A 25,493-nucleotide genomic window follows, 5' to 3' on the forward strand; every position below is an offset into this window, starting at 1 on the left:
ATTTTGTCATCAACAGCTAAAAATTTCACTAACTAGCTTTGCTTCTTCTATGTAATATTACTGTGCAAGGTGAGTAAATATGCAGAGTTCTTTGACAAACTGAAAAAGGCCCAGAAAGTTGAGGAATTAAGTGAAATATGCCATGTTTTTTCATCAATTTACATGTTGTCCTTCGATCTGCTGTATGTAATGATTTTACATGTCTCCTGCTCTCTTCACTTTGTTCTTCCATTTTCTGCTGTTCAGAGTAGATGAGTTAGCTCTGCAAACACAGAGACTCCAATTCTCTGCTGCATTTTCATGACAGTGGAACTAAAAATCATGGGTTTAAGAATTTTGACTCACAAATGCCAGATTTGACAAAGAAAGCAATGTCCACAGATTTGTGCTTCATGCCATCTGCCTATAAAATTATTCTGATGGAAATTTCTGGGCTCAGGAGAAGAAGCAAGGCCAAAGATCACATCCTTGGCATTGAGGGAGAAAGCAAAATCTGTGCAGGAGCTAAGTTGTTCCTCATATGGAGTGCTTTTTCCTAATTTGGAAAAGGAAGAGGAATGGAAGGGTAGAGGAATAAAGGGTAGAGGAATGGAAGGAATGCAGTCCTTGTTTATTCTGTGGGACACTGGAACACTGGCATGCTCACAGGCACATAAGAGAACTTGTAGGGATACATGGACAAAAACAAATAAAAAAAGCAAAACCATCCTGAAATACAAAATGTGAGAAAGTAACAATCTGGAAGAAACTGTTGAGGTTGTAAAGTACCCAGTCATTCTTACCTTGGTGGAACTGGAAGTGTGGGACATAGCTGAGCTGCCTTTGGATTTAGAGTGTAACTGGAAGCATCCAGGTTGTAAACACAAAGAAAAGAACCTAAAAAGAAAAAAAGGAAAAAAAAAAAAAAAAAAGTAACTAACTTAGGATTAGTAAAAAAATGAGAGAAAAAACACATTAACAGCTAAATTTTGTTTGCACTTCTGGTTTGAATCCCTTAGCAGGCCATTTTCATCCCTGATATTCCAGTGGGAATGTGAATAACAAATTATGTAGTTGAGCAAATCTAAACAAATCCCTGCAGAATCTTTTGCCTTCTAGACTTAACTACTGTTACCACTTATGTTCCTGGAGGACAGGCACACTGCTTGTTCCACAGTGCCATACTTGGCTATTAGGCTAAGAGAAAAACCTGAAATGATGGAAGCTACAATAGAACTAGGCCCTCCTGAGTTAGAATAGAATATATACATATCCAGTAACCTAATTTGTGCTGGGATCTGGCTGAAATATTACCAGGTACTCTGCTAACAACACTCTGCTCCATGAGACAGTGCTTCTGGGAAAGAAAGGCTGGATACATCCAAGCCATTCAAAATGCAAGACTTCTCCCTGCCTTGACATTAACATGCAAACATTTTTAGCTGGAATTTGATGCAATTATGGTTAGTTAGACTGACAATACTTCCATAATCTCACAGGTTTTTACAGCTTTCTGCACATACAAAATTATGTCAAACTACCCCAAAATTAAATTAAAACAAATATTGTTAATTTAAATAGCAGTCCCTGTCAAATAAAATATTAAAACAAAAAAAGAACGGGATACTGACCTCCAACAAAAATAGCCATTAATATTCATATGGTCTGAAGTTTATACCCTATGAAATAAGGCTTAGGCTACAAATGATTTTATGTACATGTTGGACATGAATAAACTGGACCTCTTTGACACAACAGCTACTTCTGACAGCATTTTCATCTTGAACACCAGAATTAAATAAAATTTCTAAGTGCGTCCTGGTTTTGCTGGGAAGCGAGTGGCTGTGTGGTACTTAGTTGCCAGCTGGGGTTAAACTACAACAAAATGGAATAGCAACCATTGGGATCTCATGTCTGGAGGATAAATTCACTTGTGTCTTCATGGAATTGATAATTCCACCATGGCTTTAATTCCGTTTAAAGGAACTAGTTGGACAAGAGTCCAACAACAGCATACAAACTCTGGTCACCTACTAGCACCCTCACCAAACTTCACTAGTTCATTCTCAGCAGTCAGTTTTCTGCTACATAATCTCAGCACTGTGCAGGGACTAATCAACAACTTTCTAATTTGCATAAGAGGGCTATAACATATCTAGAAACTATGGGTTTGATAAATAAAGCAGAAACAAGACATTTTATTTACTGTTACCATGAACTGTTCAGGAAATTAATGGGAAGATATGACTCCCTAGTGTAAGAAACTTGGTAAAAACAAAGTGGAAGTTGCTCAGCTGTTCTATAGATACACTAAGGTACTCATATTCCCTGTGGCACACCATTACTCCTTGCAAAACTCTGGAGATCTTCCAAAGAGTTGAGCTGCTGTTGTGGACAACTTGACACGCACAAGGAAAGTGAACTGCTTTCGAGGCTTTGTATTTCCAGGCTGCATGAATTCAGAAAGAACACATACCTAGAAAGAAAAAAATATCCTCTTCTCAAAAAATAAACTTTCCTGTTTTTTTATAAGTTCAAATTCTGAACCTTCTTTCCATCTTTTTAAATGCTACAAAGCAAGTGAAATTTTTTCCAAAGGAGTCAGTGGAATGACTGGGCACTTCAACATGCAACATCCTTAAGTAGCAAGATTTGCCATTTGCAAACTGCCTGTTTGGCTGATGTCTCATTTAAGATCTTCTTTAAGAAGGCAGCTGCACAAAGCGTAACAATGTGGCAAGCAAAACATTTTCAAATTCTATCTTAACTTTTTAATTTCACCCACTCTTTTGCAGTATTCCCATCCTTTTTGCCTTTCAATACAACATGTATAGATACACAAATGTATATGACTGACAACTAGAAGATGTGTATTTTACTAAGTTCTCAAACATTTGATTTATTTAGACATTATCTGATGTACTTACTTTTTATTAGTCATGTCCAATCCAGAAAGATTTGCCCCTGCTACAGGAGTGTTCTTCCGACCACATATGTTCCCAAAGCTGTCATATCCAAGCACAAGTCTTTCTGCAGCACCAGCCACCACAGAATAGCCACTTATAAACATCTGTTAAAATATTTTTAATGTGAAAGCATGCAGCCATAGTTTTTCCTTCTCATTCAACAAATAATCCTTTTAAGTCATAGATTTTTTTGCCTTCTGGTTGTTAAATCTTAAATTCACTCCTCTGCACAAGGCCATCACAAGTCATATGGGCAAGTTTAGCCCTGTTGCTTCCTTAGAGCTTTTCTTCATCTACTCTTGCAACTATATAAATTAAGCACAATAACATGGGAGAAGAAAAAGATAGAGGTCCTGATTAAAATAAGAGGAAAGCATTACTAAAGTGCTAAACACTGTCCCTGGTGATGTTCATGCATGTCACTCAGCATGATCACTCAAATGGTGATTTTTCATGCCCTCACTGCATCTCATTTTACAGGGTGACCTTCAAGACACACTTGGGCAATATAACTGCTACCATGATGGGCCCTTGAAGCTGCTAGTGAATTTAATCAGAGCGATTTTTAAACACAAAATATATTTTAAATGGAGATTACTTGAAATTTCAGGAAGGAGCACTTTAGCACACATGAAAAACCTGGAGAAAGCCACACTGTGCACTTAGGTGACACTGCCCTGACCTTTTAGTTGTTGTGCTGTCAGATCAAAGTTCCAGTCTATCATCTTCCTGTAAACCCCAAAGGCAGCTAAGTACCTCTGCTGGCCAAGTAGCAGGAACCCTTAGACAAAATAAAACACCTTGTCTAGGAATGCAGCTTAAATCCTCCTGCACATTGTGAGGGCCAAAACAATCCCTGGAAAGAACCTTTGCAATTGCCAAGAAGCAGCAATTCTTCTGAGAAACTGGTGGAGTCCTGGGTACTACTTTACCCAAGGCTTATCTCCCCATCACTCCAGCTACTGAAGAACTCAGTGATGCAAGCTTCTCCTCTGTCCCATGGGCTGCAAGTCACATTTCACACACATTGTCCTTGGGGACAATCACTGAGCTCTGTGGCTCTGTGCCAGCTGCTGGCAGCAGCAAGACTTCCCAGTCCCACATTAACCACTGCTGCTTTCAATGAATATGGCCGAACATCAGCTGTGCTCGAGACAGACTGCACATATCAGATCCAGCACAACTGCCTTCTTACTGAAGTTTTAGAGCTTTTATTTGCTTTTCTGTTTTTAGTACTCGTGACTACAGATTGGATCTGGGAAAAACATGTCTCATACACAAACATGTACAGATGTGCTTCTTTAGAGCAATCTCGTTTTTGCTTATAGTCGACTCTTACTTTGCAGTCTTAACTAGTCCAGAATTTTTTTTAAATTATGAAGGCATGTTAATGCTGTCTCAATATGGACATCTTTGTAGAGACTCTTCAATTCAGGTTAACATACTACTTGTGGATGTGATTTGTTACAATAACAAAATATTTCCAGATCCAGTTTGTTTACAGAGCAAGTATTTGTTAATAATTAAAGTGTTCTCAGAAGGAAAACAGGAAATAAGCTAGTACTGTAACTCAGCTGAAATAGGCTTTTAGAAAAATCCTAGTATCCATCCAAAGATGGGCATTACAGGTCCAGTGTGTAAGTGATTTTTTTTTTTTTTTTTTTTTTTTAAGTGCAGGATGCTGGATAAAAGCCATAAATATTGTTAAGTAACAGAGCAATAGCTGCAGGAGTGTATCTGACCATGGCTGTGATACCCATTTCCACAGAGCTATTAATATGATTTCAATTTTTTTCACTATGTGAACAAATTGGTGTTATCACATTTTCTTAAATATTTTAAAAATACGATCAAACGCTTTGGAAAGATAAAGCCTTCTCCCAAAAGCTTGCACGCTGTTTTAAGATAGTGACTTAATGTAGCATCAGATGAACACATGTTGCTAGATATCAAGGCTACAATGAATAAGTAGAATAAAGAGCTCAGTCATAGCCCGGACTGATTTTCAAAAAAAGCGAGCCCTGTGTATACATGGTATCTAAAGCATATGGGCAGAACTTAGAAGTGTGACAGCACAATGAAGCACTGCACCCCCACAAAGGTAAGATCTATCCCCGGGCAATCCCGGGGAGCCCGAGACAATTTCCGTTTAGATTTAGTGTAACACTATTTAGAACCCCATTAACTTTGGATCTGATTTGTCTTTCCAGGAAATAAACAAACAAACAAAGAAACAAACATGCGTGCTTACCAGACCAGCCCAGAAAAGGCAGAAGAGGAGCAGCCAGAGAGTGTCTGTGCACTTTCTGTAAAGGGCTGGTCTCCATTCCAGCCGTTCAGAAACACTATCTCCAGAGCCCTAAATAGAAAAAAAGTTTAAAAAAACAACAGAACGAACTTCCTGCGAAATCAACTCGAGTTCCAAAGGGCGGAGATTTCAGCTCCTCACTCTGGGTGCCGAACACCTGGCGCTGCCCCCGCACTCCGTCTCCCTTGCCCCGCCGGGGCTCACCTGCCGCGGGCCCCCGCCCCGCTCCATGGCCGAGCCGAGCCGAGCCGAGCCGGTCCGAGCCGAGCCGAGCCGAGCCGAGCCGAGCCGAGCCGAGCCGAGCCGGGCCGGGCCGAGCCGGGCCGAGCCGGGCCGAGCCGAGCCGAGCCGAGCCGGGCCGGGCCGTGCTCCGCGGGGGCGGCGGGCGGGTCCGGGGCGCAGCCGGCTCGGCGGGGCTCGGCTGCCCGGGGCTCGGTTCCAGCGCCTCGGGGCCGGGCCGGGCCGGGCGGGGGCACCTCGGGCAGCTCCGCCCGCCGCTGTGGCCAAGCTCGGCCGGGCTCTGGCCGGAGCCGCAGGGAGGGAGGGACGGAGGGAGGGAGGGAGCGGCATCGCTGCCCGGGGCGCTGCGCTCCGCACCCGGCTCCCGGGACAGGCGCTCGGGGGTCCGGCAGCTCCGTCACAGCCGCAGGATTATACACCCGGCCAGGCTGGGAGATCTGCATTTCACCCTCATTAGCTTGTTTCTGGGAATAGCTGAGGACTTGTTACTGCCGGCACAAAATCGGGGCTGTTCCGTCCTGCAAAGCCCACTGCCCCTGATCCCCGTTTGCTCCGAATGCATGATCAACACACAGTCAGACATAGATCCTTTACAGCTTCTGTCTGGCTGTTGTTTGTACAGTTACATCACGCTGACATGCCGTATTATGCTATACACACCTCTCATCTATGTCCATATGCATTTTGCATGTGAAGAAATAACTTGCTACAACAGGTATAACACCGAATTAGGCCAACCCTTGTAACTCAGACGACCAGGGAATGCGAGAATTATTAGCCACTTTTAATAACATGTTTTCTCTCTGCTGTCCCTGTTGACTGTTTTTAGTTCACTAAATTCAGCTCAATAATCTAGAGGAAATTACAAATTGAAAGGATATTAAAAGTAAGGTTTTGTCCTCTTCCTAATGGTTAGTGCAACAAATAAATGTCCCCTTTAAGAAGTAATATAACATCTGCAACTGCAATAAAATTTAATTAAATGGAAGCTGTTTTGCAGAACTGTTTAAGAACGGGTCCATCTTGCATAGGAGATGGAGCACTAGGCTAGTTTTGTCTGGAGAAAGAAAGCAAAAGAAAGCCAAATATATTCCAGTTCTCTGGAGAAAGGGCAGCATGAAACCTTGGTGACAAACTAGCACACATCAAATAAAGCATTTAGTTTCCAGCCAGCTCATCGTTCTTGTCTTTATCAGCGTTCTGTCCTTTAATGCTTCTTATCCATCAATTTTTGGGAAGTTTCAAAATTTGGGTGAAAATTAGAATAAAATTGTAAAACCAAAAGGGTAGCTTTCTGCTTATAAAACCTAAAGAGAGAAAATAGTTTTCCCTTTACTTTGTGCTGTTGCACTTGTAAAATATGTGGGAAAGGTAATTTTGCCTTGAAATACAAATGTGAAATTTCACATGAAACTTAACTTATTTTTATAAGGGAAGTTCAAATTTTTATTATATCAAGAAAAATAACAAAAATTATTAATACCCTTCAACCTAGACAAAAAGAGTACTCTCAGATAGAATCATTATCTGATTAAGAAAAATCATCTTGAAGTACAATGCTAGTGATGAAGGCCTATATTAGAATCTGATGACTTGCTGTCATCACATGCTAATATTTTGCTGTTGTTCTGGCACTTTTTGAAGGATCCTCCTCAGGTTTTGTGTTCCATTCTTATTCTGAATAGAGGAAAACAGCAAGTGGAACAAATATTTTTTAATAAACTCCAGAATCCAGGTAACTGAAGTTCATGTAAAAACACTGGAATCAGCAGTAGAGGCCTGATTTTACTCAGCAATATCAATCAGAATTCTTGTATTTCTTCAGCTTGTCTAGGTGCAATTATCTTAGAAATGTTAGAAAATAACTCACTATTAAATTAGTGGGTTTTTAAATTGTAAAATAAATATTTTAATTGTATTAAGTTTTTTCCCCTGAATTTCAAACATGATCCAATAAAACATTTATTTTACTTAGTAGCAGCTGAGTACTTTTATCACGGGTCACTAGGTGGGGCTCGGCTCCCAGTTTCGAGCTTCAGCTCAGCATTCGGGATGAGTGCACGGAGCCCTACACCACGGTGAGCCAGCACTCACAAATGAGGATCCTCATGCTACAGTTGAAGAAAAATATCAGGAAACCAGGCTCAGATTGGATAACAGATTTAAACACACACATCCAAAGTGTAACACCGGAAACTCTCACTTGTTATATGTCCAATCCTGCCAAAAATTGTTCAAAAGATCGATTTTGGATTTTCTGTGTTATCACTTTCACGGGATAGAGCCTGGTTCTGCAACTGAGTCATTTGAGCACTCAGTGAGGAGCAGGGAGTTTTAGAAGTGATATTTTTTAGTGTTGAAATAGAAATGAGATGAAAAGGAATTCTGGGGAAAGAGTATCGGATTAGAGAACTGGCCCTTTTATGTGAGCACTAATGACTTGGCCAGAGAGGTGTCCACTGGCTTGTGCTCTCTCTCTGGTGAGAAGCCCGTGTTGGAGCTTTTGGTCTCAGTCCCCTGGTCTACATGGACAAGATGATGACTTCCTAATACAAATATCTTCATTTCAATTTTGTATCCAACTACAGTCACTGCCAGTAGGGTGAGGATCCACATTCACTCATAAGTCCGCACTGATCTCTCAAGTTTGTAGTGTTCTTGTAAAGGAAGAGATAATATTTACAGTCTCGGAGTAACCAGGATCTCACAGTGATTTATTTGTGTTTTAAGACATTAGCAATTCAACTTGCTTGGTGTGTTGCAGAGGGGGAACCACTACAAAGGAGATTAACATTTACACTTCTGAGACTTGTCATTTTTAAAGGATGTTTTACATATTAACCATCTTCAGACATGTTTATCAGCATCAACAACAGAGATGAGCAGCAGTGCAAACTCACGGGCATTTTTCAACTCTTTGTTTTTCATTATACAGAAATTATACATTATACAGAGAAAATCAAACATGAATCAAGCTTCCTGACTCCATGCTTTAGTAACAAAGTTCTTATTATTTCTAATGAGTGCAGTGTTTATTCACTGAGAATGAATCCTCCTGCTGCTGCACTTAGGGCTCAACTTTCTTACCAAGAAACTCACCTGGTGAAAACAGGAGAAGGAATGTGGACCGGGAGAGGAAGGTGCTAAATGGGAACATGACAGTTCCTTGCTAGACTGGTTAAGTGAGATGACTATCCCTATCTGTATCCCCTTTCTGGGTCAGACAAGGAACAGAGACCAATTACTTTAATTACAGGACACAGCAACTGAGAAACTCAACTCAAAAGCAAACTTTTTCTGCCTCATTAGAGAAGGTGCAGCCGAGCATAATTTCCATCATTCTCAAATGGTCTTGCTTGTGTGCAATAGCTTAGCAGGCAGGCACTGTACGTAGCTATGCTTCTTGGAATATGAACTGTAACACCCAGAAACTGAACATAATGCCTCCTATTATGCTCAAGCTGCTGGTCAGGTTTGCATTCTAAGACCTGGTGTTTATGATCTCATCTCACTTGAACCATTCACTCTGTAATTTCTCATGGCAGGTGCTGAAGATTTTTGGAAATCAGCACACATTATTTAGACACTTTTAAGAAAGAAATTAAGGAACCAGACAATATGGTATCCCTTCTTGGATAGCAGTAAAGAAATTCTTGCACATTATTTGGATCAGAGATTTTTAATGGACATGGAGAAAGAAATTATTCTACCTTTTTCTCGTATTTGAGAAAATTCATCCATATTTACCCAAACCTCTGATAAATCATGGTGTATGATCACCTGACTTGATGAGCTTCATAGCTAAAGGATCTGTAGACTGTGCCTGCATGGTGTACCAGGGCTTGCTGAGACAGTCTGGGCAACCCTGAAATGTGCTTCTGACCTGCCATGTATTTTCACATCTGTTTTATTTTCACATCAGTTTTATTTTCACATCATTGATTTTCCTGATGGACACAGGCACAGTGGAAAAAGACTGGTCTTGAGATGAATGTAAGGAAAAAGAAGAAATGGATATTGCTGCTAAATAGGTTCCTGGAATTGATAGGGAATACCTTGGCTGATAAGGGAAGCAGGACCTTGCAGCACTCTGAGAATTAGAGATTCAAAAAGGTCAGTATCCTGAAAGCATTTATCCTAATGTTGTAGACAGTGGGCCATTTATCCTAATGTTGTAGACAGTGGGCCATTATGCCTCTGTTGAGCCACAGTAACAGACTGAAAGCCAGGACTGGCTCAGCAAAGACACCAGAAACAGAATTAAATGGAAGTTTAAGACAGTAGAGGAATGGCAGCCAGAGATTGGAGGTGGAGGGAGGATTGGCATGCAAAGGACAGCATGCAGGATCTGAGGGAAGGGGCTGGATGTGAAGGGGACTGACAAACAAGAGGAAATGGCTGAAAAAAGGAAGTGAATATTAAAAAAAGTAGGAACCTGAGAACTAAGGGAGGCTAGAACTGGTATAGGGAGGCATAAAACTGTCCAGGGAAGAAGAGGGTAGGTCATGAAAGCTGTGTGGGCATAAACAAGCCATAGAGCAAGTCCTGAAGGTACATAAAGGATTAAGACTGTGGGAAGTGATCAAAAGAATTTGGGTCTGCCACCACTCCCTTTCACAAGCAATCACCTTTCCTCTCCTGTCAACAAATGTCCTGTGTTGAGCTGAGAGTGCCCTGGCAGACTCAGGCCTGGCTAACAGCCAGGCAGATTTCTGATCAGCTTGCCAGTACTGTCACTGCTCCACTAGATCCACTGGAAGACTTCTGTCCTACACACCTAAAGAATCCAGCCCTTCTAATGACTTGAGTTATTTTCTTTATGGTGCTCCATGTTAGATTTTCAGTTTGGTCATCTAGAAAACCCCACTTGATCACATATTTACAGCTGGAATTTTAAAATACTCAAAAATATAATGATGAAAATGCACAAAACACAAAATACACAGTATTTTTTCTAGTAATTTAATGATTTTTGAGGTGTTTCACTTCTCAGCCTTCTCACTTGAATTTAACAAATTAATAATCACATTAATTAACCAAATTCTTCTGGGTATTTCCAATGCATGGAGAAGGTCTATTTTTATTTCAGGATAATGATTAGAGAGTAGATTAGCCAGTGGTCTAGAAGAATGGAGTGGGCACACCTTGCTGCCTCTATAGTTTTAGATTATTGCTGCAAATTGCCATCCCTCCGGTGATTTACCAAACATATGAATCACTCAAGGAATGAGTATAATACCACAAAGTTAATTTGTTCCACTTGCCACACAAGCATGCAGAGATCTGCACAAAGAGCCCTTTCATTCCCGTCAATACACAAGCTAGAGCACAGCCTGACCCTAGGAAAGTGTTTGCTGAGTTGAACTTGATAATAAACTTTAAAGGTGACTCATTTCAAGGTTATAGAGCAGAGCAAGAGGATCAATGTTTGAGGATCACACAGCACATTATCTACCAAGCCAGACAAGGCTAGAGCTGTACCTTTGTGGGAAATCAGAATTACTGCGTACCCAGTGTTCTAACTCTGGTAAATTGTATGGGTAGTGTAAGAGGAAAGAGCTTGAACTGGAACAACTTCTGTGCTTCAGGGCTGTTAATGTCTCTCTCTGGTCAAAAGAACAGACATGCCAGTACATCTCAGTGCCTCAGTACAGAAAACAGACAAGTAACACTGCTCTTCAAAACATCTCCTCAAAATGCCAGGGAAGGGAATTGCTTGAGTTTCAGAGGAATTGAGAAGGGAAAGCTGTGGATTTGTAAGGCTGGGGAGGAATGGCTTATTCTAAATTATGTACATAAAACAAAGAATGGAAGACATTCTTGAGAGCAGCAAAGAGAATGGAATAACCTAGGATAAATCTGAATCACACGGGGCTACAAAAGACATCAAGCTGGACACATGGAGTCTGCAGAAATATCTGTGACCTACAGAGTCAGGTCTAGTTCTGAATGAAAACAATGAGATGTTTTCATTAGTTGGGTGGAGACCAGGAAAATGTGGTTTTTATCAACACTAAGATAAGAAGCAGAATCATTACAAGGACTAGAGGGAAGTCTTTTCTGAAAGCACAAGATGCTTCACCGATAGTTTAGTTCTTGTAAGGACAATTTACATCACTGGAATCAGCTACTGAATGTTTGCAAGCAAAAAATGATGGTGTTGAATCCAGAGAGACAGCTCGGATTGTAGGTGCCGCGGCTGCAGAAGGAGCGGCTGTCCCGAGCCTTTCCCACTGGATGTCAGTGTCGGGCAGCTCTGGCAGCCCGCTCCCGCACCGCGCCTTCCGAGCCCCGCACCGCGCACCAGGCACAGCGCTCCGGGGGCCACGCTGCCTGCTGAGAGCCTTACGTGTAATTGCCTTGCTGCTTTTCGTTTTGGACTTCACCAGCACTGCTTTTCACTCATTCCTCTACTGGAAACGTCAGCCTAATTTCATGGATTTATTGTGTCTAGATGTTTATTGTACAGAGGTTTAACAGCATGTACAATTCTCTCTGTATTAATTAGTTGTCTTTTTAAAACAAAGCCTGCCAAAGTCTAGTGAGGCTTGGGCAACAGCATATACTACTCCACTTTTTCTTCCATAAAATAACACCGATTTTATATAGAGAAGGGATTAGATCATCCAGTTAATTCAAATGTAATGCTCCCATCTACAGCACAGAATCTACTCAATTTACTACTCCATTTGTAGATTTCCTTGTATTCACTGCACAGTGTGGCCAATTCCTGCAATTACTTTACACAAGAATAATCATTATTTTAGTCAGGAGTTCCAGGAAAAGGGTCTTCATAGGCAATAACGTGTTTCTGCATATATTTTATAGGATCCAAAGGATCCAAACTAGACAGGATCCAAAGTTCCACTGCAATGGACATTAAAAAGACTTAAAGATATGGTATCTTTATTGCTTGAAAAGGAAATACTGAACACCCTGCTTTGTGCAGCCTATTAAGACAAGGAGGAAAGGTGATTATCTATTTACTTAGTGGCAGTAGGCTCCCTCGTCAAAGAATCATCAATCTGCTCTCCAAACACCGATGTTTGAGCAGCACATCTATAATATCAGTATATGGCCAGTCATGCTGAGTCAGAAAATGGCCCCCAGACGTCTGTTATTTATCTGACCTACTCTTAATAGTGCCTTTGGTTTGCCTTCATTTTTTTCCAGAGACTTCTCATAAATTACCTGCTCAGTTTGCGCTTCAACTTAATTCGTCATGAGAAGAAAAATCAACAGTGAGTGGAATGGAACCAGTCATGGAACCAGCAGCCACTGGTGGCGTTACAGACTTACGTAAACAGTTTATTCATCTTCATACAAGTTACATTGAATCATCACTCTCTCAGATGATTAGCTCTAATTCATAGAAATTCTGCAGCCATTCTTATAAGCACACCTATTTATTGGGTAAGAGTGCAGTAGCTGAAATATTTGCTAAGAATTGTGGTCCAGTTCTGCAAAACCTAATTAAATATGAAATAGCTAGAGAAATATTTCCTACTCTATTCAGAATTCCTGGAATCTAATGTTATAAGTAACTTTTTCAGAGAAAGGAGTCCTGACATCTAAAGTCCTTTCCATGATATTTAAATTTTTTTTCCATTATCCAAAAAGATATATACATGAAAAGAAAAAAGAATATACATGTTATATATGAAACTTTCTTACAAAATTTTATCCTGCACACTTGCATGAAGTTCAGCTAGGCAGAGCAGCTAGATTCTAAAATCAGAAGCACAGAGCTTCATGTCATTGGCAAGCCCTACTCTGCTTTCATCCATTTGCCTGTTGGTACTTCCAGAATCAATATACAGTTTAATACAATGTGTAATCACTTTATGTCAATGCTTCCATCAACCATTTAAAGTGAAAGAAGAAACAGTTTCCCTATAATAGCAGGAAGATCAATATTAACTACTTCTTGTAACATTGTCACTAAAGTTAACTTTTTTCCATTACTAAGATTAAAGAACTGCATTCTTCTGAGACTTCTTTTCTAGTAATAAATCTGCTTCTGCAACAACAACTCATCACTCTGTTCATAATGCTTGTTATAAGCAATCTTATTGTGTAAAGTGTTTTTGTGGTATTAGGTAAAAGGAGACACAGACTTATGCTGAGACCTATGTAAAGCAAAATATATGTAAATATTTAGATATTGTTGCAGTTTTGATTTATTTTAATCTTTACACATAAACCAAGGGCTGTCACTCATCTGTTGTGATTAAACCATAGAACACACTAATCCTAGTCTGTCACATTATGGGTAAAGTCATGGGATAGTTACTGTTCTTTGAGAGCATTCAGGCAGCAAAACAGAGTTAGCATGCTACTAGCTGTTCCCAACATTTGTCCTAGTAACTGTGTATCATTACAGTGAAGAAAACTATTAGGCAATGTATGGTACAAAAACACTCAATAGAAGCTAAAAATACTTCCTTCTCTTCTTTGAGCAGCTCTTTGAGGAAGCAACATTTGCAGCAATCATTGCGTGTTTAATAATGGAAAGATATTTTGAAAAAAGGATGGCCCTCTTTCTAGTGACTAAAATTTGAAGCTGTCAAGCTGACATGAGCAATGGCCGTATAACAATTTCCTGTCCACGCAACATATTTGCACAACATAATGTTGCTGATAACACTAACTAGGAAAGTGTATAACCCAAAGGATGTGGATGCATCTGGGAATTCCCATGGTCCTTCCTGTATACCAGTAAAGGAATAAGACAAAACAAACATCTATGGGCTAGTCATGCAGACTCTTATTCATAGAGTTTGCTGCTCTTCACCTTGTTGACCTGTGAACTTTACACTTCAATTTCCCTGTTCAAAGTCAATTAAAAGTAATCCAGCTTTCTGTCAACATTTGGCTCAGAATACAAATGTCATATAAAAAGCTATTTAGAAATGGGATGCCTTGGGTATGTAACTGTTCCAGGAGAGTTAGAGGTAAAAGGTGATTCTGCTCTCTTTTTGGCTTCTCTTTGAGCCCACAGAAACCCATGGGTTGTAGTGGTCTGGCTGGCATGGCTCAAATGGACTATCTGAAAGCTCTCCAGGGCACACCAGAAACCTGCACTCACACTAGGTCCCATTTAATTACTCATTTGAAGTAATTTGTTTGCTTATTCTTTCAGGCAGAATTTGCATAAGATTTGGGTTAAATGTAGGGATATGCCCTTTAGATGGTTTTCCCTTTCTTCTGTGCCTTTCTGCTGTTCAGCAAGTATTTTCAGCCCTCGCTGCCTCAGTCCTGCCTCTTGCTTGGTAAACTGGCAGCAGTTTTCATCTACTCTCCTCAAGCACCCTCCAATCTATGCATAAAAATGTGCTGGCTTTGCCACAAATGGCTTTGCTTATTGTATTTATCTGATTGTGGTCTGCTGTGCACTATACTCAGTATAAGAAGAAAAAAAAAATATATTGCATATAAGTTATAACTTCGTCAGTATTCATGTAACAAGACTATTGAAATTTTAATACCAGTGTATATTGCCATCTGATTTATTTTTAAAGGTTCAAACATTCCATTTTTACTGGGGTAGTAGCCACCAAAACCAAAGTATTTTTATTTTTGATAATGTAATCTAAATAAAAACATTCAACTGCGATATGTTTCCCTCAGGAATCAGCTATCTGCAAGGAAGTTTCAACATCCACATCATCAGGAATCACAGCTGGAGCCAGAGTTCCTTGAATTATTTTGAAAATCATTAATAAACACAATAGTTTTTTATGCCATATTCCCAAAGAATAATGCAATTTCCATTCTCACTGGTCCCAGAGAAGTATATATTCAATGTATATCTGATACTTTAAAGAGAGAGGAAGGCAAAACCCACAGAATTTTGGCATGTGTGGTCTGCATTACTTATCACTCTTCTTCTAAGAGGGTTATGAAACAAGCACTGGGGGCCAAAGTAAATAGTGTTTCAGCCATCACATAACAATGCATGCCATAGATGTAGCCTGTTAAATGGCATCTGATCAGATCTGTTGGAAGTAGCTGTAAGTTCTCTTATCCATATTAACAAGCTGTATTCAGTTTGTGTTGCTGCAGAATGCTGTAAAACCTTTAGTTAAAATTGAAAGTGTAAAGCAACATAATTTACAAACATGGCATTGTGTTCCTTTATACCTTCTTCTGGAAACTTTTCTGCAAATATGTTTATAAATCAAGCCACTAGTCACATCTTTCATGTTGCAACTTGCTTTTCAGGCTTTTCCATGAGAACCAAATGCTGGTATTGTATTATTCTACAACAGTATAGATTTTCGGAAGTATCTGTAATTTTGGTAACTGGAAGGAAGTTCCTTCTTGCCCATACTCAAGTTTGTTGCAAGTTTTTACAATTTAGAAATCCCCATGTGTAAATCTCACTTCCTGCCTACTAGTGATCAGTGAAGAAGCTTTTTAATAGTGGCTAAAGAGTTTTATTTTTCAAGTAGTTGTCCATTTTTATTTAGATTCTATCTCGATATATCATGTGGCACAGAGTGCTTGGTGTAGTACAGAAAATTTGGTGAGACAGAGAAAACAAAACTACTGATGTCTCAAAAGTCCCATGGTCAGAAGTAAAAGCTCCAGAAACAGAAAAGTTAAGGAGGGAGAGAGAGGAGAGATGTGCCTCAGGACAAAGATATTAAACACTTGAGTCATCAGGGAGAAAACAGATTTTAGAAGTCAGACAGTAAAGTTTCTCAGACAATCTCTTGTGATTTTTTTTTTGTTCTTACTTACAAGTAAGAATGAATATTATAGACAGAATGAATGCAGAAATCTCACAAGTCTCACTCCTAGTAATTATTTCAGTGGCAAAATATAGAAATGGACTAAATCCTCTCTTTCTATTAAGAAACATGCAGAAGGATTAGGAAATACTAAGCAACAGAACAGTAATGTTTGGGGACAAAACCAAAAGCAGGCATTCAATATTATTCTCCTCTGTAATTTTTCATTGTTATAAAAGAGAAAGGGAGATGTAGAAGAACACACAAAACTGTTCCTAATATTTGCTGCCCTTCCTGATGTCTCAACAAATTAATTCTGTAGCTGTCACACCTCATGCCTAGACCTCTCTAGGGATGGAAGGAGAGAGTCAGAGTGTTCCTGTTTTGTGTGGTTTGTACCCATTTTTCCAGGGACTTTGAATCAGCCATACTGTTAGTTACTGATGCCATTTATTTGATATTCTCAGAGCACAGACCACAAGGTAACAGCTGCTGAGACACTCACCCTCTGTTACAGTAGTTACTGTGTATACGTTTTCCTCCTAAAATGAAACTAATTGAATAATGATTCCAATGTCTGATTCAGCTGTTTATTAAATGACAGTGGCTAATTTATTTTATGTTGTCTTTTTCAACTAATACATTTTTTTAAACATTTTTCCCCTTCACTGATGACCAGGTCTAAACCCAACTTACCTATTCAGCTGTGACATGGCTGATCAAAAGATGAAATGTTACTGTTATTTCCAATTATAAGAAAGCAAATACCAAACGGACAGTTTCATAATAAACATTCTACGATGGTAAATAGAACTGCTCAAGTGTTCTTGCACATAAATTGGATGCAAAAAAATAGATAAATGTCTATAATCAACTTGCTGCTGACAAAAAGCACAGACATTTCTTGCCCTGTGCTTTTGCAAATCTGATTGGTGTATGGTTAGGAGCACAAATCAGCTGTAATTGCCAATATACTGCATACATTTAATAACACTGAGGAGATAATTGTCTGTATTTTCTGTATTTAAAAAGTGATGACAAAATAATATCAGAGGCTGTCAAATAAAGCTACAATAGTTAAAAACTATAGTTGAATAACTGATATTTAAAAACTAGATTAAGCCTAATAAGTGATGCCTGTATTTATTTTGACTCAGGCCTATCCACTTGCCAGCATCTTTCCCAGGGATATATAGGCCTGTTTATGAGTATGCTGGGACCATTTAACCTGAAAGTAATGTCTCTGTGAGGATACAGGTGACCAGATATTTAGAGTTACAGGGCATTCCTGAAAGCAAACGTGACAGATCAGTTGGTTACTAGATGGCTTCATGGCCATATGTACCTTGTAGAGCTCTCTAAACTGAAATGTGAATTGTTAGGTCACAAGATTGTGAACCTTGAGCATGAATGTGAACAGCTAAAAGAGCAGTAAGGAGGGGTGGATATATGAGCAAACAATGGATAGATGAGCAGGCAATGCTAAACTATCCATCTGTGCCTTGATTCATAGAAATGAGTGGAACAGGCACAATAAAAGATGGGCAGAGTCATTGCTTTGTTTCCTTTTGAAAGGAAGCAATATAAGGAAGACAGAAAATAGAATATGCAACACCTTATTTTTTTGTCTCTAATATACTCCTTTTGTGATTTATTTAATCTTTTTTTTTTATCCCATTACACCATTGTTGGAAAGGAGAAAACAAATTAAAGTAGATAAAGGAAAATGAGTGATAGACACTGACTCACTCTGATTCACAGCCCCATCAAATGGGGCTTGGAGAGTTCAGGTGGTCTAAATTGGAGTAGCTCTGTAGTTACAGCCTATTGGACAGACAGAAAATGTCTCTGGAACTACCAGGCTGGAATTTCTGTAATAATTAAAATTGACTGAAGCCAGTTGTAGTAAAAGATGAATGGACAAATATACGTAATATAGTATAAAAATAAATCTTGTGTGTATGTCTATGCTTCCAGTTGAACCCTAGGCAGGCAGTAATCAGCCTGTTACTGAGAGGCACCACTGCAGGTCAGCAAGACAACAGAATGCAAAATGCAAAATTATTGCAAAAAGTCTATTCCTCTATCCATCTCACACATGCACAGCAGTGCATGCAGTTATCAGAGTTGTGTCAGACACAACCACCCACAGGCTCCTACAGGCTCAAAAGTCACATTATGTCTATATTCCCTGTATTTTTCATTAATATGTGTAGAACAGCTAAGCTGTAATACTATAAAGCAATAAATAACAGAGTGCTTACCCAAACGACTAGAATTTATTTATCTTCCCTTGAAATACCAAATAGTAGTGGGTTACATAATGGCTTTTCCCCATTGCAGTCAAACAGCCACTTTACCAGAAAAGGCAGGCAACACTAATCTAGACTAAATAGTGTGCTCATCCCTGCGGTGATGGGGCACAGCACCAGACCAATGCTTGCCCTGCTGCAAGGGTCCTTATGAGACAGACAAGGGGCCCCAGAATACATTCCAGGAGCTGACCTTGCCTCTCTGGAAGGGAACAGAAAGATTCACCTTGCTCCAGCTCCTCCAAGCCATTGTGCATCTGGTCCAAAACCTGGTAACTACTGGTAACTAACCGAGCACACACTTCTCAAACTCTTTAAAATGTGTTTGCTAACTGTTCTGCTCTAAGGCTTTAAGAGGATGCCAGACATGAACAGCTGAATGTGGATCAGTGTTGACCGAGGTGAAATGATCAAGGTTTTGGCACTTTTGCAGGATATTTTGGTATTAAAAATGTCATTCTGTCATTCTACTGTGGATTATTTATGGTCCCTAGAATTAGCCTATTAGTCTTTTTCCTTCCCATTCTATTATTGCTGTTATGGTGCTATTCCATTGGCAGAATTGTCAGTATTCATCTTACTCCCTCTGTCAGTTAGCTGTTGACTGATGTAGAAAATATTGTAAAAATGCCTGAAGTCAATGGGGCTGAAAGTCTGTAAGCAATGCAGGAAGGAGCTATGCAGTCTCTTACCATTGCAAAATATTTACTTAACAATCATCTTTAAAGGAAGCAGCTGCTCCAAACAGTCTTCTCTGATGATGGCTTAGAATTAACAGAAAGTAAACCCATAAAAGTGGAAACAAGAGACATCATTAGTTCTCCTTCATTTATACTATACAGAGTCCAGCCTTTTTCAATTTAATGAAAGTTTTCATTCCTCTGGGGAGATCATGACTGCCAAAAATAACAATTTGATGGATTAGTAGCAGTAAATACAAAATGTTTATATCACATTATGTATGGAGCCCTGAAAAAGTCATTGCAATATTGAGTCATTGACTTCATTAACTTAACCAGAAGATGCCTCAGATGGGGGAGGTGGTGCTAACACAAGATGTGCCCTCTTTTCAGACACACATGAAGGATGATCAGAACCATTACCTGCTTTGCCATTTGCAGGACATTGCTATCTGAACACAGTAAGAGAAGTGAGGCTTGAAGAACCATATATATCATGCTGGCTCCCGAGAGGTTGTATTTATCCTGCAAAGACAAAAATGTCTTTCTAAACTAATAACACATGTTTATAAACAGTCCTGATGGTACTCAGTAGATTGCAGATGCTGCAGATTCATTCTTGGCATCAGAGCCACTGCTGTTTCTTGTAGGATGCAACTAATGAAACTTGCAAAGGATGATGCCTTTAAAAATCTTTGTGAGGTGCATTTTAATGAGTTTTTTTACTGGAATGCTTCAGAAAATGGGGACATGAAAACTCCTCAAACTCCATCTCCCTGAAGACCTTGAAGGAAATACCGATCACACTGAATCAATTTGAAACGTAAGAAAATGGATATGAATGTTTTAGAATAATGAATATTTCAATGTGGGGGATTTTTTCTGATGATGTCAAAATGCAGTATTTTGGCATTTCGGTTCTTATTTTTCTTCAGAACTCTATGAAGAGTCAATATTTCACTGTGATGAAAATACATTTCAGTGATGGTGCTCTCCATTCTGATTCTTGCATTACTGGGTGAGTTGACATGGATCTACACTGTTTTAGTAAGTCTGTAGCCAAAGTATTTTCAGAGTTAAATGTTCATAAAATACTTTTGTTAATATGAAAATGTTCTCAATGCACTAATGAAACACTATAAGTAAGACTGATATTTTCACTCCAGGTATGTGTTTGTAAAATAAAAGTATATTATTTACACTCTCGCAAACTCTGAAACTTACCTGAAACTCTCCTCTGCCAACTAGGTCTCAGAGTTTGAAGAAGATGAGGATTTGCACCTGAGTTTTAAGACTAAGTGTAGTTATTTATTAACAAGGATCCAGACACCAGTGGAACTGCACTTCAGACCCTAACAATTGATTTGAAAATCCTCATTTTAAATAAGTAATTTAAAGTAATATAACGACATGTCAAAACAAGATGAAAAGACAATGTTTTGTCTTCAAGACATTGTCAACAAGCAGAAGATGTATTTCTGGTATATGTCAGAGATCCTGTTGCCAGAAATAAAGATGTTTTTGTTTTCTTCTGATGATCAAAAACATATGTGCTTAGATAGTATATGAGAACTCTCTTGGTTATGATATCAAATCTGAAACTAGAAAGGACTTAATTCTTCACACTTTCACTTAAGCAGACAGGAAAAAAAGGAAGAAAAAGATGTCAAACTTACTTAATGCCATAATGATAAGAAGAACTTCAGAAAAATAAATCTCTCATAGCTTAAGAGTTTTTGTAGCTTAGAACTAATGATAACCACAGTTGTCAGTGGACTCTGTCTAAGTCTAAGAAGATCAGGCCATAAAAAATAAAATTTGGAAAACATCTAATCATGTGAAGTTAGCTACAGAAGATATAGAGAGGAGTCACATCAGGTCCATGTGGAGACCTGCCATCCCTGGAATCATCTGAGCATTGTGACACTTGAAATCTTGTCCTGCACTTCATTTCATGCTTATCTGACAGATTAACAAATAGATTTCTACACTCAGTAAAGCATAAACTCAGTGTTCATCTTTAGAGAATAAACCACGAATTACTGAGGTTTGGACAGTGTCTGAGTTTTTTATGTGCCACCAAGCAGTCATGATATAGGACAGTGGGACTGAGCTCAGTTTGTGGAAAGGCAGAGAGGAGATATGGAATCTGGAGTGCTGGTAGGAGGTGTGGTGTGAGTGTGGGTGCAGCACAGAGCTTTGGGGGCTGAGAAAGGTGGTAGGACAGGCAGGGCAGCACTGAGGAGCTGGGACCTCGTGCTCTTTTGGAAGCAGAGTGAATATAGTGGGGTAAAGCTTAGGGGCTGGGAGGGTGATTTGAACCAGGTGTGGTAAGAAGGCAGATGGCAGGGCAGGGTTCCAGGGACAAGGCAGGGATGAAGGAGTGAGACCTGGGGCAAGGGAGGAACATGAGAATGAACCTTGAGCATAATGAGGAGGTGCAGCTCATGGCACTACTTCAGATGGGGGGCAGGCATGGAGCTGTGGAGCTTGGGGCTGAGGGCAGCCACCAGGATGGGCCAGAATTACAGCCAGTCCCCGGCAGGGCTACAGAGAAGCCATTGCCCAGCAGCACAGGCGCTGGCTGAGCTCTGGGGCTCGAGGGGCAGCTGCCAGGCCCTGCAGGGCTGCTGGCCAGGGACAGGACAGGCACAGGCGTGGCGGCCGGGCGCGGTGAGAGCACGAACGGCACAGCCAGGAGGCCACAGAATGTTGAAATGCCAGACCTTGGCTCTGTGCCCACACAGTGATGAAGAGGAAAGAGAAAGCAAGAGCAGCAGAGCAAGCAGTAACATGCTCTGATCATGGCCCATGATCCTCCCTGGAAACACCTGGCAAAACATGGGTTGCTGTCTACAGTGATTTGTGTCAAGTGGCAACAACATGTCTGAGGAGCCAAACACTGTCTTCAGCACATATGGGGCAAGGCATGAGACTGCAGCCTAATATATTTGTCTTTGTGGCAAAGTTGATTGAACAACTTGTCATTCTTTCCTTTTCCCCTTTTCCATCTACTCAGCTGAAGGGTTGCTTTTAACATCTCATCAGCCATGGGACAAATTACATTTCTAAATTATTTTAAACTACGGAACTGAAATAGTTCATGGTATCATTATTGTGTCTTTTATTACTATTATTCCTTTTCTTTTTCCAAAATATGTCCTTTCCCTAACTTAAAAAACAAACATGAATTATATACTCCTTATGACAAGCTAAAATTTAGCATCTAAAATCCCCAGAGAAATGAGTTGACTCCAACATATGAAACTTGCTGAGTAATGCTAGCCCTTAAAAAAAACTCTACTCCAACTCCTGCAAACCACATCCTTTATAAACAGACCTTACTACTCCATGTTGCATAATGTCTGTGGTAGTTGTGCTTGTTATCATCTTTATTAGCACTTAATAACTATACAAATATTTTCCAGTTCTTTTGCTTGTTATGTCTGTGCATGGTTATACTAAACGCTGTGTCAGAAATTGCTATGAATAGGACTGTTACATTCCTTAGCACTGAGCAGTAATGCTTCTTCATAAAGAAGAGTAATTCCTAACTGAGATTTTTCTCTTGTGTGGTGCAGGTAAATTTACACATACACATAAGTATGTGGCAAGCATATGTATACATAGATATAGATGATACACCTATAGATACAGATTTAAATACACATGTATCTCAATATATATACACACTGCTGTATACATGACCCAAAATATGGTGTTTCTGAATGTTGCAGTTCATACGTCCTATAATCTGCATATAGTACTTTACACATAAAGGATTAAAGCTTAGACATTATAGAGTTAAATGCCTACTGGTAAGAAGACAGAAATAAACACCAAAAGAGTTAATTCTGTGTCATGGAAAATAAAGCTTTATGCAGAAAATAACAGTACAAAAGGGAGAAGCTGTTCTCTATCTACCTTACTAAAATGTACCATATCTTAGTTCTGCATTTTTTGTGAACCTTAAATTCCTATCAAAGTTGATAAAGCACAGTAAAGTGAAAGCTAGGATTTAAAAAGTCATTTCATGTGGATTTGTGAATTAATATTGACATGACCACAGCAGTCCTAAAATATAGGACACTAGACCAGAGAGATGATGGCATGTTTACCCCAGAAATAGATCTTATTGTAGAAAAAATAATTTGTACAATCAATGATCTTCCAAGTCTTATATCTTTTGTTGGTTAAACAGTTTCATGAGTAAAGAAGTCCAGAAACACAGTAAGATGTGGAAGTTATGGATCACATACTATCTAATACATAACCTCTAAACACACTGGAATGGGTTTATAAAAATATGAACCTATTTTTCTAACATTTATAAAAAATGCAGTGAAATCTCAAGTATCAGAATATGAAACAGCAGCTAAATCTGGGATGTATTCAGTTATGACAATAAGAGAACACAGTTTTGTATTTTAATAGAGGGGCTTTTGAAGTCATGGAAGGTTTAGCCATTGTCTCTTATACAAGTGAAACTTTCTCTAATCCCCCCATCAACATATACTTGCTGATTCCAATCCCTTTGCCAAAGGCTTTTCTCCACTGACCCAGAAGTTTTGCTTATTATGCACATGACTTTATGCCACTTGCTTTGATGTGTCACTACAGTCAATCAAATAGTATTTCTATTTCATGAGACATTTTACAGATGTAAAACTGTGAGTAAAGATCATGGCTCTCACAGCTACTTTTGAGCGGAGCTAATATGGAAATGGGTATGACTTATCTTTACAGCAATAAAAAGATATATGTGTTTGTACATATAAACAAAAGCATCTTAGCTGTCAGCAGAGCTGATAAAGTTTGTAGGTGTCTTTGACCAAGGCACTTAGCTCTCCATGACCCACTTTCCTTATCTGAGAATGAAAGACAGTACCAAATCTCTACCTTCCTTTTACAGTGTTTTTCAGTTGAAAAAAGGATAGTATTGTTAGTATAATTACTTTGGTTTGCTTTCTCCAAAATACCTTGGAACCTTACAACAAATACAAACCCATGCTCCTTATTAGTGGTCTGGTAGTAGGGAAAGGATATTAAAAATATCCTTACATCTCATCATTTCCTACTGTACACTTTCCTCCCACAGGGAGGAAGTGCTTTATGGAATATTGTCAGTAATCACTACAGTGCTGAACTATTTGAAGATAATTAGTTTGGGTTCAGAGGCAGAGACAGCTAAAAACTTTAAACTTGAGCATGGTTCTAGATGCAGAGTAGGTATTTAACTGTATCTTTAAACTCTTGGAACCTACCAAGATTTTGAAACCCTAATGATGACTTTGTGAAAAGTGATTGTTGTCTCCAACGCATTTATGACAGTCATGGAGATAGAAATAACATAAGCACATTATTTCTGAAGGAATTTCAATGCCTTTGGCTTTGATGCTGGTCAGAAGTCCTAAATCTATGGTTTAGGCTATTAAATCCTTTTTGCAGCATATGCAAATATGGTATGAGATACTACAACTAACACAATACTAATAAGGATTAGTTTTGCACAGTCACAGCCTCTTAAATTTGAGATTGCAATATTTCAAGTACTCTTTCCTAAGAGACAAAATTTTCAAACAATGTGGTTTAGTAATGACGACATAAGATATGTGTCTGTTTGCCTGATGATGCAAACCATAAAGAATGCATGGTGTTTACTCTCTTTGTTCATTTCTGAGTATTATTTCAGGTAGTGCTTGAGACTATCTGCATGCTAGACATTCTGGAGCCTGACTTACAGGACATCTGTCTTTATGCACTATTGTGATAACCGGAATCATCCAGCACATTTTTGCCAATGAAAATGTCATAGATACAGAGAACTCTCAGCTTAGAGATTTGTTTGGAGAAGGTCTTGTTGACTTTGAAGGCATGAATCTGTTTTTGTGGGCTTTTTGCACAGGGTTTGTTGGTGGGAATTATGTTGACTTCTCCTGAAGTAGCATCTGTTAGGTATAAACAGTTATCCACATATTCAGACTACACTTTGACAGCTTTGCTTATTTAGTGGTTTAAACATGAGCGTGTCTTTATAATTAAGCTGTGTATCCAGACTCCCTGAACACAAGCACAGCTTTGCCTGCTCAGCCCGTGCCTCCCACTGCCCACCCTCTCACACCTTGCAGCAGTGTCAGCTGCCAGCCAGGGTGCCATGCTGTTCCACAATTTAAATTTTCACACACAAATGCCTTACCAGAAGGAAAGGTTACCAAACCTGTCTTAAGCAATGCAGGTACCTAGAGCACATCAAGCTCCCAGCCCACCTGGAC

At 39.4% G+C, this 25,493-nt stretch overlaps 1 protein-coding gene across 4 annotated transcripts in view; it reads right to left on the minus strand.

Moving 5' to 3' along the window:
* Window positions 1-25,493, minus strand: part of SLC44A3 (solute carrier family 44 member 3) — an 89,032-nt gene that overhangs the window by 32,462 nt on the left and 31,077 nt on the right. For 3 of the 4 annotated variants that reach the window (XM_056497655.1, XM_056497653.1, XM_056497656.1), the window contains exons 3-6: window positions 5,197-5,304; window positions 2,907-3,049; window positions 2,319-2,455; window positions 783-876 (exon numbers count right to left, since the gene is read on the minus strand). In XM_056497655.1, the coding sequence (XP_056353630.1) occupies window positions 783-876; window positions 2,319-2,455; window positions 2,907-3,049; window positions 5,197-5,304 (482 nt within the window). Of the gene's footprint in view, window positions 1-782; window positions 877-2,318; window positions 2,456-2,906; window positions 3,050-5,196; window positions 5,305-5,457; window positions 5,720-25,493 lie in introns of those variants that run through there. The other variant, XM_056497654.1, reaches the window with a different exon arrangement.

Source organism: Oenanthe melanoleuca, chromosome 8 (assembly GCF_029582105.1).
Source record: "Oenanthe melanoleuca isolate GR-GAL-2019-014 chromosome 8, OMel1.0, whole genome shotgun sequence".
Lineage (NCBI taxonomy): Eukaryota > Metazoa > Chordata > Aves > Passeriformes > Muscicapidae > Oenanthe > Oenanthe melanoleuca.